The sequence below is a fragment of the Harpegnathos saltator genome, unplaced genomic scaffold, assembly GCF_003227715.2.
Source record: "Harpegnathos saltator strain DR-91 unplaced genomic scaffold, Hsal_v8.6 scaffold96, whole genome shotgun sequence".
Taxonomy (NCBI): Eukaryota; Metazoa; Arthropoda; class Insecta; order Hymenoptera; family Formicidae; genus Harpegnathos; species Harpegnathos saltator.
In genome coordinates, this window is record NW_020230724.1 from 1,382,368 (window position 1) to 1,397,500 (window position 15,133).

The following is a 15,133-nucleotide window of genomic DNA, read 5'->3' on the forward strand; positions in this document are numbered from 1 at the left end:
GCGTTAATTCCGGCCTGATAATAATAGTAGCCCAAGGCGGCACGCGAGAAACTATGAAATTGAGCGTGACACAGACCGAAGGCCGACCAGTACCGAGCGTTAGATTAACCTGCGCGCTCGTCAATGCCAGGTAAAATTGTGGCGATAAAAATCATTAGCCGTAATCGCGCCAAGGCGGCCGCTATCGGTTCTCCCCGTTTGAATACGTTAAACATACGCTCAGGACGCTACGCGAAGCGAGCAGGAGCGCGGAATTCAGCAGGAGCGGCGAGAACCTCACGGTGGTCCAATTAGGTCGTCGTATAATCGCGAGAGCGGCATAACGATCGCGAGCCGGCTACCCCGGGGCTTCGGTAACTTCGTCATTTAGCTGCGCTGTTTAGCTTCGCTGTTTAGCTTCGCCGTTTAGCTCCGCTTCGCTTAGCTTAACTTATCGCGAACGTAATTCGCGCGGTGCAATGTGGAACGCCGCGCGCGTGGTGTCGTCGATCGTCGTGTCGAAATAAACCGCGAGTTCATTTCCGCGGGCGTTCGTACGATTCCACGTTGCACCGTGCGCGCGAGTGTCTCGCTTAAAAATACGTAAGAACAAGAAGTGGTACTTACTCCCTCGTGGACCGTAGAACTTAACGGAGAATTCATTTAGCCCTCCTAAGATTGTCACCTCGTGTTTGCTTTCTATACTGTTTGTGCGGGGAAGTCAAGGAAAATCGTTCTCTTTTTCTCTCCCGTTACGTCGTCTCGCGCAGTTGCGCGTTCGCGACGAAAGAGGCAGGAGGGCAGAGAGTGAGTGAGAGAGAGAGAGAGAGGGAGGGGGAGAAGAAGAGAAAGAGAGTGACAAATCACGGCTTGTCTGCCGTCGACGACAAACGGCACGGTAATCAGCGTAACGATGCGCTTGGAAAATTGAAATGGAAGTAAGAGAAGATGTAAAACTGTGCCAGGCCGACCGTTACAGCGCGGCCATCTAACCGGTACAATGCGCGAACGCTCGAGTGACAAAGCGAAACCGTATCATCTCTTTCTCCCTCGCTCTCGCTCTTTCTCTCTTTTTATGCAATAAAAGCAACTTCGCGTGAAGAGGATGTGAGATCGGACTTGCGTCGAGTCAATAAACCACCCGGTTCAAACTCTGTCCTTTTCCGTGCTGATTCATCCTCTTTTTGTCCACACGATTGTAAACAAAAGTATAAAAGTGTATGTGAAGTATAAAACCTCATGATAAGTGTAGCATTTCTCTTCGTACCTTACGAGCGGCGATGCACTTTAAATAACTATACATTGTTTCCTGATTATTCAATAACAATAATAATTTGGGAATTTGCGAGTAACGATTTGAAAGCTGAGTCCGCGGAGGAGCACCTTTCTCATCGTGAACTAGTCTCGCCGGTCGTACAAAGTTCCAGCGAATTTCAACGGAAGAACCGTACATCTGTGCAAATGAAACAAAAAAAGAAAAACACGTTATCGGAAACGAAGAGAGCGAGGAAGCAACACGGATTACAGCGACCCATACGGGCTTGGTCGGGATAACCTACGAGAGGAAGTATTTCAGCTTCGTTTTACTATGCATAGTTGCGCACGTGTTTAAGATTCTCTTGTATCGAGTATGAATACAGCACGCGTTTAAAAAGGACAGAGATTGCAGTAATTCTTGCATACACACATACACATACATACACGCATACATACATACACACACACACACACGCACGCACGCACACACACACACACGCACGCACACACACCCACCACCAATGGCAACATGCTACGCAGTCGCTAGCTCGGCTTATCGCTCGTGTAGGAGCAGAACTTTCGATGCGTGCGTTAGAAAGTGCTTATCTAAACGGCACGTTCGGCGGAAGGTGAATTACCGTTTTTCCTCGGAAGGCCCGGTACGCGTAGCGTAACGGGAGCGCACGAGCGCGTCCGCGTTGCACGTGTATGAAAACGCGAGCGGGCGCTGCGGGATTTTCCAGCGAGCGCCGGTCGTGGCGGGGTGAATCATAAAAGCGGATTTCACTTGGCGTGAAACCTCCGACAAACGAGCGATGGCCGGTCGACGACGCTCTTTGAAGGCGCAAAAGCGCGAGGGACACGAGCGGGCAATTTTTCCGCCGCGGGATTAGAGCGAGGATCACATTCGCGCGAGTATCTCGCCTCGAGTATTCGTCAACTCGATAAGTGCTACACAAGTATCGTCAGCTCACCCTTTCCTCTTCCGCTGCCCCTCCGTCCCACATTCGTCGTGCTTCGCGCGTTTCGCGCGCGAGCGACCTGTAAGCCGCGTTATAATTTATGACTTGTACCTTTATCACGGGAAATCTGCATATCGCAACAATAAAAAAAGTCGTTTCAATTAAATTATTCAACTGTCTGTCGAGGACTCGACAGCGTAACAACATATTATTTTTTTTGCTGTCGCTTGAAACACAAAAATACCATTAATATTCCTTCGCTGAATTTGATCGACGCGCGTGTGAGGCATGTCGCCTGTGGAATAAAAAAAAAGAAAGACTAAAATATCCCGCTGAAATATTTAAACCTAAAGTTCCATGAAAGCATCAATAGTAAAGACATTAATTTCTGGCTGTGTTCACTGCGTTCATCAACTGCGGAATATTTTTCGTTGTAAAAATTCGCACCGCGTGGCAAAATGGAGAAGGTCAAAAATAAAATCCCGGCAGGAAACTCCACCTCGAATAATATTTTATCAATATAGAGAACAAAAACAGAGTACTCTCTTTTCCCCACCCGCACCCTTCTCCTCCCTTCGGTCCGATTCCCTTAAAACTATTTTACATATCGGAGATACCGCGAAAACATAACCTTTTAACACACACGACGACCACGGGCGTACGAAATAAAGAAAAAAAGAAAAAGAGGAAACAAAAACAAAAATGATTATCCGGAAACTAAGCACTGAACGTCGCCGATATCAAGAGGACACTTTTCAATATGGGATCGCACACCTGCGATTATGCGATTAACAAGAAGAAAAATCGCGTGGCGCAACGCATGTTAAGCTGGATTCACGTAAACGACCGCAAACAGGACTTCGTCAATTCTCCGTCAGAACTCCTCAATGCTTCTGAAGTGTTCTCATAGTCACATTCCTCTTTAAAAACTTAATAACCGATCCTTTTAAAAGAAAAAAAAAAAAAAAAAAAGAAAAAACAATAGAGGATCGACGGATTCTCATCTGCCATTATCTACACAGATGTGAATCCGGACTTTATCCGGCATGCTTTTGCGATATTCACAGTAACTTATGTCATACCTTGACTATTCTCATTCGACGGAGAATTAACGGATCCCTGTCTGCCGTCGTTCAGACGGACAGTGCGAGTCCAGACTTACGTAGCGGTAAACGCAGCTCTCTTGACGTTCGCCAGCCGCCAGAGAACGAAGGTGAGTTGCGTTCAGTTACATCGCGAGGCGGCTTCGACGAGCGCGTTATGCCCCCGACTCTCACCTGAGAGAGGCAGGTGGCTTCTCGAGAGTCTCTCATTGTTACCCGGAGAATCGCGTGTACCGATTTCGCGGCGCGCGTTTCTCAAAGCGCGCGTAGTAAATACACACACGCGCGACGCACACACACACACACACACACATACCGCGACGGATGGAACAATGGACGGATGCACGTAGGAAATAAACGTGGAATCGCACGTGGGTCTCGGGCCGCTTGCACGCGCGAGCCTCTCTTAATCGTTTCCCCATGGCGACGCGACACGACGCGATAGCGGCGCGCCTTCGTCGTCGCACGCGCGCCATTGATTAGAACGCGATCGTCCTCCCCTCCCCCCTGCCCCGCCACCCTCTGGATCTCATCCGGAACGCTCTCCAGGAAGCTGGCATATAAATTCCCGGCGTCGTGTTATAATGCTGATAACTATCGCGTCGCCTGTACACAGACTGTCGCCGGCGACAGTCTTGTTTATTCGATCGCGAGTGATGTTAGGAGAGACGCGCTCTTACGATAAGATACCAGGGAGGTAATGAGTGAACTTGATGAAGAGCAGTAGTGGCTTTCGGGTGAACTTTGAACCGCGGCCGGTTACGCGCAACGAAACTTCAAAGTTTCGCCTACCTCTCACGGTTCTTGCAAGCGAGCTCTGTCCGCATTTTCAAAAATGCCATTAAGGGCCGCGTTAAGGACCGTGAATGAGACGCGGAAATGTGGAGCAAAATAGAACTGGCACTGCGGTGAGGTTGCAACCTCGAGCCTCGGGAGCTTTCTTTTCCTCTTTCGAATAGCGAACGGTTAAAAGACCGGAGACGTGTTCTTGTAGAAAGCATAACGGAAGACGCGCAGACGACGACGAGGCGGAAGGAAATCGCGGCGAACCACTGGCTGCGCTAACGTTCCGATTCGATCGTTCAATTTCTCGTTATGCCGGACACACGAACATTGCCTCGTACGTTAAGTCGTACACCGTCATAAAGTGACCGAGAGAGAAAACGAGAGAGAGAGAGAGAGAGAGAGAGAGAGAGAGAGAGAGAGAGAGAGAGAGAAGGAGGGAGGGAGGAAGAAAGAGGGGAAGAGACACCGCGGCGGCGCGCTGAAAGTCGTACTTTTCCCCGGCTGGAATCCGCAATCAACGGCCTTTCCCCGCTACTCCCATTATCATAGAATAATGTAGATATAATCTCGCGTATGTGTCTCATCAAACGATCATCTCTATTCATGTGCTCTAATATACACGGCTGAATTAGCGCGACGGTGCAGGCATCCTGTTACGGAGCGACGGCATGTGCCACTGACAGACGTGCATCCAGCGCGTTATTAGAGAACATATCGTCTCCATATTTCAACGCGCGCCGTCCAACTAGATATGAAAACGGACGAGAGGGAATTAAATACAAAGGGGGAAATTACGAGGAAAAGGTTACGAAATTAAGAATTCAAAGGAGCCGCGCGCGCGCGCGCGCGCGAGAGAGAGAGAGAGAGAGAGAGACCTCAGCTGACCCGTTGTTCGAGCGAACAAGCTGGCTAGTCGACGCACAGTGGGACGTTTGACCCGAAAGCTGGCCAGAAGTCAATTTTCTTAAAATCATTCCTGCTCTACATGAATGATTGTCCTAGACTGTTCTAGTTGAATATCTGCGGAATAATGGGCCGCTATGCTTTTGTTCATCCGCGATAACATGAAGTGGTTTGTTTAGTCAGAATTTGGACATTATTCGTATTGCACGCATCAATTCTCAGCGCTTTATAACATACGATCTTCGATCAGAATTGTAAGATTCTTAGAAGTGGCAGCGCGAAATTTTTCGTTATGGATTGTTTCGACGAAGGTATGAAGAAACGTTTTAGACTATATTTATTGCAATTGAATTGTTATTCACGTAGTTATACGATTTTCAAAAATGTATCTTTTTGCGTTCTTGATGTCAAACTCGAAGGGATTTAGCTTGATACTTCAGGGTGTATCCCTGTTACGTTTCTTGGATGAAATGAAAGAGTAATCTCTCCGAATGAAATAACAAAAAGAATTAGCCGCGGAAAACCACGGATGTAGTTTTAGTGATTACTTTTGTTTCTCTAAACGTAAACTAGGTTTTGCCCAAAGGTTATTTAGACATGAAGTTTCCTTTTATTTCTTTTTGTTTTCTTTTTTTGTTTCCTTTTGTAGTATGGACATAATCAACAGACTTCTACCAAGTTCTGACCCGTTACTAATAAATATGAGACCCGTACTAAGAAAGAAATCTAAACCATTTTTAACGGAAACATTGAACATGCTTCTTCTCACTGACTCCACACCAAGAAGAGGAAGTATTTCAATAGATGAAAATGATGTTGATTCTGAGGATGGAATACACCCATTAGATGAAGAAATTTGGAGTTTGTCTAGTTGAATACTTATTGATGTGCAATATTATGCTTTCTTAATTATTAAAATATTTTTACATATATATTTGCACTTTATTTCAGGAAAAACTTATACGAAATCGTTATAACGATGACGTTATAATGATGACATATATAATTAGTAGCACGTTTTAAACCGAGATTCGTCAAAACATAATTTTGGCCAACTTTTTGGTACAAACGTCCCACTGTGCAACGTCGCGAAAATGCCGAGCGGGTGTTCGTTTCGCGCACGAAACAGAAAGTTACAAAACGGAAGATACGCCGAAAACGGACGATGTGCCGAGACGGGTTAGCAAAATACGCGCTTGGTTCGCTCATCGATATGTTAATCTAATCAATCTTCCTCCTCCACGCGATGACGCATGAAACTCAGAACGGGAGAACTCGCGTTTGGGACGAGTGTAGACTGATATTCGGGAAATTTCTCGAGCGAAATGAAATTGTCACCGATCGGGACATTCACCTCGCGAGATTTCAAAGTACCAGGAGTCCCGTCGCCGGATAAACCACAAGCGAAAGCAACGAGGCGCGCAGGATCGCCCATGTCGCCGAGCGGAGCGCGAAGCGGCGCACAGTCGCGCTTCTCGTGATGCGCGACGATCTCGCGGATAAATTCGCGCGCATACGCCGACGTGGACGGCGGGCATTCGCGGGGAATTCATTGTGCGAAATGAGCGCAACGTTTAATCCAATTGAGCGGCACGCCCGCTCCGGTCCGGCCTGGCCTGGCAGACGAAATCGCCCGGACGGAAGTGTTCCTAACGGCGTAGTAACCGCTCCGTGGATTTGACGCGCTCCCATCGGCGCGGCGGCGCCAAGAGCGCGTACATACCTGAGGCACTACGTGAACGAGCAAAGACGGAAACGCGATTGCTCAATCCTAGAGGACCGTTACGTTCCCTCCACGCGCCATCCGATGTCTCGTTGTTTACAGCGAGAGCGAGAGCGCGAGCCTCGTCCACCGCGCCTTCCCGTCCCCTCCCCGCCCATTCCTCCACGTTCCCCATTATCTATTTCTATACCTTGTTCAAATGCCGCGCCGCGCCCGCGCCGCCGGCTCGATCGACCCGCTCATATCTCCTAATCCGAGATACGCGCTCCGCGACGGCGAAATGTCGGGATGAGAGAGAGAGCAAGGTCCAACAGGAATTTACGTTAGTGGATGAATGAATAAATCAATAAGCACTGAGAGTCTCCGCGAGAGTGGGCAGGTGAATGATTAATTCGGCTTCCCGAATAACGAAGGAACAGACGTAGGCTTGGGGAGCGAAGGTTTCTCTCGAAGGAGTCGGGACGACGAAACGCGGAATGGACGTAGCGAGAAAATAGGGAGGTAATGGGGCTGCAATCGAGGACGATCGACGTAGGAGAAATCGGCCCGCGGGTAAATGAATCCTCATGGCGGCCCTCTGCTTTCTAACTCCGCGAGTGAATTTCAGTTGCCTCGGCATCGGCATCGGCATCGGCATCGGCATCGGCCTCGGCCGGGAAATACGCGCGACGTCGCTCGTAGGAGACCGAGAGCGATCCGGCCGAAGAGATCGAGACGCGCATAACGAGAGGCCTCCTTCGTCTTGTAACGCGGCTTTGTCCGGCAAAAACGCGGGACAAACGAGCGAAGCCGAAGAACCTGCAGACTTCGCGATCGAATGCGCAGGGACCATCGACGAGAACGACGGCGATAACGACGACAGTGCATCGGCGATGAATCGATTCGCCGACTCCGCAGTGCGTCCACAAAAAGCGGATCTTCGCGGTAAAATCGTCAACGATCGCGAGGAAAATTCCTGCAAGCCTGAATAATCGTGTTTCACTCATGGACGCTGTTTTCCGTCCGATTTTCTGATCACCCGATCAGAAAAATCCCCGTCTCTTCTCAACGCAGAGAAGCGTTCTAGAGAGAGAGGAGAGAGAGAGAGAGAGAGAGAGAGAAAGAGAGGGGAGAGAGAGAGAGAGAGAGAGAGAGAGAGAGAGAGAGAGAGAGAGAGAGAGAGAGAGAGAGAGAGAGAGAGAGAGAGAGAGAGAGGGACTAGCGAATTGCACGAGGCCGAACGAGCTTGCGTCTAATTCGAGGAAGGAAGCATCATGTGCGCGCAGCGCGAGAAGATATCTGATACGGTATTTCCGTATTTCTCGGTCTCTTCTGCGGGGAAAGAGAGAGAGAGAGAGAAAAGTACGATGACGACGCGATGCGAGCGTTGCGCTTAGGTAATCTGGCCGCATATGCGGGATGACGAGACCTTCGATTGAATCGCATCCAGATACGCGCGCGCGACGCAACACTTACATTTTTTACGACGCGCGCGTTGTTATTAATTAACGACGACACGCTGCGTCGTGAGACACGCGGAAAGCAGCGTGTAACCGGCCGATACGCGCGGCAGTGAAACACGCGCGCGTTCTATCCTCGATGCCCTTTCGCACACACGAGCGAGAGCGCCCGAGCGCGAGCCATTATAGCGAGCCATTAACGATCCTTCCTCTCGTTCTCTCTCTCGCTCTCCCTATCCGCCTATCTTCCTCTGTCGAGAATCTCGTTAATTACGACGTAATTGATTAAGTTGATTTCAGCCGAATACACAAGGAAATTTCTCTAACGGCTTGCAACAACGCCAATTGCGTTACACGCGGTACCCGCAGTCGTCTCCCTCGCGACGATCCTGCTCGCGATACTCGTCAATCTGATTTATCGCCGCTCTCTGATAACCTAGTCCTACCGTCAGTGATTTCGAATGATACGCTCGGGTGAGCTCGGGGAACTGTGCAATGGATCGTCTCGTGAAGCTACGCGTTGATAGATCGTGAACAAGGCATGCTCCGAATGCCTCTCGCGCGGAAGGCTATATCGGCGATGCGATTGTCGCTGATGTAAAGTCTACGCGTAAACGAAGAGATATGAAAGGAATTCACGAAATCTGGCAATTGAACGATCAAAGTTGGAAACCTTGATTCAGCAATTAAAGCATTCTACTTCTAAGATTGACGGAGGAATCGATCGAGAGATCGATAGCGTAGACGTCACAGTGTGAAGGTCGGCGGATTCGAGACGAAAAATCAAGGACCAAAAGTTCGGAGCTCTTCGCGCGAAACTTCGAAAACGAAAACGAGTTGCCGGGGAGCGAACTACGAAACTCTCGGATGACAACTCGGCCCGTTGCGTAACGCGCGGTAATCTTGCAAGAGCGCGCTAACTCGTGCGTTAACGTTTCGTCGGGGGTGAGCGGGAAGAAAGCGAGAAATTTATCTCTAATAAAGAGCCGCATCCTCAATTACACGTTTGCGCGCTCGCGCGAGTGCAAAGGAGCGCGGACCGTAAATTTCGTCGCGCGATCGTCTACGACGAAATGAGCGATGCCGTCGTCGTCGTCGTCGTCGTCGTCGTCGTCGTCGTCGTCGCCGCATTCCCGTGACGGAAACGCTCCAAGAACACACTCTAGCGCAACACTCATCGACGTTAAACAAGGCACGGCTAATTACTCTAATTAGACACCGCCTGCCATGCGCGGAGGATTTGACTTCGGGCGCAGACCGTTACGAACAAAAGCCATCAGTTATTCCGTTTACGGCTCGCGTTTCCGTCGTCTCGAAAGGCCTGTTCGCGCGGCGCGGACAATCGCCAACAATCGTCTCCCGACGATATACGGCGCGCGTCCGAGAGAATTACCGTACTCCCGTCCGACCGTGCCGCCCGCGTCTTATTCTCCGAGGTGCGATCGAGAATAGGCGATCTCCGGAATTTTACGAGGATCCTCATCAACGGATAATGAAGTCACTTTTCTCAGGTTACGAGCAATGACCACTTTACCCGTAACTTTGTGTGTATTTAAAACGCCCACGTAATTAACATCTTCCTTGTGATCCGCCGAGGAATCGAGCACTGTTATGCCGCGGTAACTCCACACTTGGAGTTATTGCCATCGAGACACTCGTTTGAAATAAATATGTATGTATATATAATTTTAATATTATAAAATATATAAATAAAAGAAAAGATATGATTTTAAATATTCTGCACCGATGATTCTTTGGGAGCGTAATACTCTCACGTCACTGACGGTGTTATATATTTTTCAAAGTTTCAAAGTTTACGGCGTGACGATAATACGTCAAAACTTATATGAAAGGGAGGGGGGCGTTCAAGGACTCACGAAAAATCCCTGAGCGGAGACTCCAAATTTCGCGACGTCGTCCCCCAAATGTTCGCCGCCCACGCAGCCGCGACGCTCCGCGAGCGTCTGAGCGGGACGAACGATCACGCACTTCCCACGCAGTTACGCACCGAGGAGCAACGCGGCGAAACGCAAGGTCCCCGACGGTATTTGCATTCGCGGTATGAATCAAGCGACGTCCACGACGTAACGAAGAAGGGAAAGGCAGAAAACGCAGAAGCACGATATCGCTCGACGACGGCGGCGGCGGTGGGAGGAACGCGGTAAGGTCGATCAGCTGGCGAGCGACGCGAGGAAGGAAGACAAAGAGTGCACACGCATGCTCTCTCTGTGTGTCGCTGTAGTCGCTGGTTTTATATGCAAAACTTTGTAATTCAGCCGAGTACACGTGTACGTGTACATGCGCGCGTATAGAGCGCGACGTAGGCGAATTCATCGAGTTAGCAACGAAGTGGGCCGCGCGACTTTTACGCGCCGACGACGACGACGACGCTCGTCGGCCTGCGATAGAAGCAAGACGAAAAAAGAGCACGCGTCGTCGTCGTCGTCGTCGTCGTCGTCGTCGCCGTGTACGTGTATCATCGTCTGAACAAAACGAGGGAAACGTCCGTGAAAAAATAGAAGAGGCTCTAGAAAAAAGCCGAGGTACTGGCGCGCCATAATGAACGTGCAAGGCGTGCGCGCGGGCACGTATGACGAGCGTTTAAAACGGCGTTCGAATGTACCCCCGATATCAGCCAAAATGTAATACGACGTTTGAGGAAACGACGTCTCGTCGTTCGCGATGAAGTGCATGCGAACGACGCGAGTCGCCGCGGCGAGATAACGAAAGTTCCGCGCGCGCGACGGTGGCGGAAGAAGCAGCGAGCGAGCGAGCGAGCGAGCAAGTGGAAATCGGCGTAATAAGCGAACGCAAGGACCGACTCAAAATAGACTGTCACTGCCACAAGCGGCGACTGACACATCGCGTCGGCCGTGCGACTTCCGAAGACTTTCCAGGGACTCGAAAACGCGCGCGCGCGCGCACAACAAACACGCACGCAGACGCACGCGTCTAGCGGAACGAACGCAACGCATCCAATTTGTTTCGCTCGTCCAGGTACCTTGCAACATTAATGTGCGCGCTCCGACACGAACGCGATCGATATCGCGGGACGAGAAAAAGAACCGAAAAGTCGCGCGCGCGGCGAAGACACGTCACAGGAGAGATCACGCGAGACCGACACGCGCCCTTTAACTCTCCTTCGTACGGGGATAAATCCATTCGATTTTTAAACGGCGCACGCGAGAGAGCTCGCGAGAGGGAAATGGAGAGGCAACGGGACGAGAAAGAAATATGGAGAGAAAGAGGGAAAGAGAGAGAGAGAGAGAGAGAGAGAGAGAGAGAGAGAGAGAGAGAGAGAGAGAGAGAGAGAGAGAGTGACAGAGAGGCGGGCGGGGGAGGGAGACGAGGTGAGACACGCGGCGCATGTATTTGTTTTGACGAGATTCGCGAATTTCCTCGGGCCGCGCGTCTCGCGTCGTCGCGAAAACAAACGACGTCTCATGCGAGCGGGATCCTCCGCGACGACGACGACGACGACGACGACGTTGCATTGCGCAACTCTCGCCGAGAAGCAAGCGATATTTGCGCGCGATGTAAGATCGCAGCTTTCACGGCGGCTCGAGCTCCCCGCCGTCTTCGACCGGATATCGATAACCGCCGCGCGCCGCCGATTAGCTGGCGAATCGAGCTATATGAAACATCTCGTCGAAAACACGTCGCGGGAGCGGTGAAGCCGATAATGCGCAACCGCGGCGGGTGTCTCTCTCGTCGAAATGTAAACCGCCGCCTCTCAAATATCAATTCCGCGGCATAGACCGCGACGAGCAGCACTTCACGGCGCGCGACTTCGTCGCCGTTCGACGGCGTTATCGCGATAAACAAAGACGTTTTATCAGCAGCAGCAGCAGCAGCCGCACGCACGCTACGCCGCGCGAGATAAAAGCACCGAGGTTCCTTCGCTTCGCTGTCTCGCGCGACGGAAACATCGCCGCAGCCGCTCTCGTCTTCGTCGTAGATCGCCGGCGTCTTCGGAGGAGCGACGAGAGCGAGCGCGCGCGATCGGAGAGAGTCCGAGGGATCTCTCTCCGATCGCAAAATTTGCACCGTCACGTGGCTGCGTGAAACGGGGAGGGAAAGTACGCGACGCGTGTCGCGAAACGCATCGGTTATCTCATTCGGCCGTAACCTCGAGAAAGCAACCCAACACGCCGGGGTGAACGAGCTCGGCTCGCCGGGCTCGCTCGGCTGCAGCTCGCGCGACCGACTAAAGAGCGAGCTGGCAAATTGAATTATCGAACCGCCGCGTTGTATATTTCCACCTGTTACGAATATATACCGGAATACGGCGCATAGAATTAGGCGCTACCGGGGCAGCAGTCACATCGATCCGGCCACGGCACGACCACGGTGTGTATCCCGCGTAGCGTTCCATTCCGCGCGAGGCGCAGTAGTTCCGCGAGCACGCACGTACGAGAATAATTCGCCGACGCGCTTCGTGCGTTCGCATTTCGCACGACAGCACGGCCCGCACTTCGCGCCCGAGGAGGATCCGCGCGCGAGCCAAGAAACAGCCGACGCGACGCGTATCATGTGTTTACGCGCGCGGGCCATAACATTCGCGAGCGAAATCGAGAGATCTTGACTTTCGCACGTCGACGTGGAATTCGGCGGGATTGCTCTCTCTCTCTCTCTCTCTCCCCCCCCCCTCTCCCCCTCTCTCTCATCGCTTAAACATCCAGCGTGTTCGCTTGTTGCGCGCGAGTCCGATTGATAGGCGACGTGTATTTGTCACGTCACGCGCGTTGCAAATGTAGACTCAGGGTCGGTTGTCCCCCAACTTCTTGGCAAGTTAACTGATAATTACATACAATCGTATGTTTATCTTTGTTTTTCTTCTTCAGTTTAAACGAAGACAGACTGATATGATTTAACTCATCAGTTTACTTACCAAGGAGTTGGAACAACCACCGGCCCTTGTACACGTGAACGCGTACTGCGCTTTCTTGTTTGAGAAAGAGGAATTTGAAAATTTGAGAGATATAGGGGCCGGTTATATTCTCCTTTTATTGCAGGCACGCACCTTCGTTTAGCTGCCACTGCAATAAGAATAGAGCTGGACAAAGATCGAACGTCGCCTGTGGCGCAGGCCATCCTATTCAAGTAGTTTTCGCAAGAGCGAAGTCTCCTCCGCAGAGCGTTCGGTCTGTGTACATAGGTCTGTCCGAGATTACGTGGTGTTTCGATCCGATAATTGCTTATCACGCTTAGCACAGTCGACACTTTTGTCAATTGACCGCGGTAACTTGAAACTCGTTGGTTAAACCTCGCCGAGACGGAACGTATCGCGACGATTCCGCGGAAAAGCCGATAGCAATTTCGAGGAGAAATATATGCGCCGCACGTATTCGGGATGAAAAATTCCGAGAAACAGATCGCACGATTCTCAATTCGCGATGAATATGGGCTTGATAATCCAACCGTGGGATTTGCATTCGTTTTTGCAGCCGACAGCTGTTTATCTCGCCCACTTGGACTCCGAACGCAAGCTCGTTCGCTCGTAAACTGTTGTATTTCCTTTGTAGGCCTTTTGTATGAAATCTCCTCTTTCCTCTTCCTTATGTCCATATCTCGCCGTGCCCCTCCCCCCTCCCGGCGATGTAGCACCGCGCCACGACGTGTAATAAACGTATCGCGCCGTTAGCCTCGCCTGCTCGCTCGCGCCGCGCGCGCGAGATAATTCACCCCGGTGCGATAATTAAACGCACGATGTATTTCTTCCCGAGGAGTGTATCGATTCGCGTCCCTCTGTATCTCGAGAAGAGGCTGCTCCTCGCCACGCTATAATAATCCCCGAAGCTCTCCGTCGCGACCTTCGAACCCGCGTCGCGTTTATCGCGATGAGTAAAAGAACTATATACATATTACGAACGCGGCCGCTATCGCCGTCTCCGTCGCCGTCAAAGTCGACGTTATGTATAAAAAGTTCGCCAACGCGTGTGTATTGAGGGACAGATAAAAACAAAAAAAAAAGCAGAACCGGACTATCGACAAAGTATCGAGAATTGGAGCGCGCCGGACAACTCACTTCGCGGACAAAGTGACGGGGGGAAACGCATCGCGAGACTGCGGAGTCAAACAACAAATGTGTCGATTACGTGCCCCGACCGCGTATTGGTGTTAATTAAACTTTCTTCCTCTGTCAGTGTGTTATCTTTCGAGCGCATCGGCCGGTTAATCTCTCTCTCTCTCTCTCTCTCTCTTTCCTTCTCTTTCTTCCTCTCTCGCTGCGAGAGATTAAAAAAGCACGTCGCCCGAGCAACAATTTATCAAACTTTCCATTAATTGTGCGATGAATCTGGCCTTGTAAAGTTCGCGCGAGCGCACTACTCCCAACACGATTGTAGGGGGCTTTCGTACAGAGACGGAGGGAAAAACGTCCGGAAAACGCGTCGTTCGGAGCATCGATCGACTCGCCGATCGCGTTGATCGCCACTGATTGTCGTGCCTAATCATCGCGTTTTCGTCGTCGCGTCGCATGACGAACTTTGCGAAACATATCGATCCGTTCTCGTACGTGCGTCAACGGAGATCGCGGCGCATAGAGACATCGTCGTCGCGGCCGTCGCCGCTTTATTTTTACACGTGCTAAGGCGTCTGTCACTTTATGTCGCTCGCGCGCCACGAATTCGCCACAAACTACAAACGAAAGTGACGTCTCAATTAATGCTCCTGCCTGCTCGCGCTCTCTTTTGGCCTCACCCCTCCGTCGTTTTCTCTTTGTCCGCGCGAGTCTAGATACCGCCTCGGAGGATCCCCAGCGAGAAGAGAACCCGAACGAAAACCCGAGATCTTTCCAGAAACAACGTTCTATTTGTAGCGCCAGGAACTACGCGGACGAAGGCCAGGAGGGGGAAAAAACGAAAAATAGAAAGGAATGATTCAAAGACGCGGCGTCAAAAAGCGTTAAAATGGAACAAGCGGAAAAAAGATTCACTCGTTCCGCATTCCGAAGTCCTTTTAATGCATCTAGGCATTTCT

At 50.9% G+C, this 15,133-nt stretch overlaps 1 protein-coding gene across 2 annotated transcripts in view; it reads right to left on the reverse strand.

Moving 5' to 3' along the window:
• The window catches only part of UbcE2H (ubiquitin conjugating enzyme E2H), a 46,583-nt gene that overhangs the window by 28,519 nt on the left and 2,931 nt on the right, over nucleotides 1-15,133 (reverse strand). The window contains exon 3 of one of the 2 annotated variants that reach the window (XM_011153342.3): nucleotides 607-683. In XM_011153342.3, the coding sequence (XP_011151644.1) occupies nucleotides 607-683 (77 nt within the window). Of the gene's footprint in view, nucleotides 1-606; nucleotides 684-10,029; nucleotides 10,568-15,133 lie in introns of those variants that run through there. The other variant, XM_025307809.1, reaches the window with a different exon arrangement.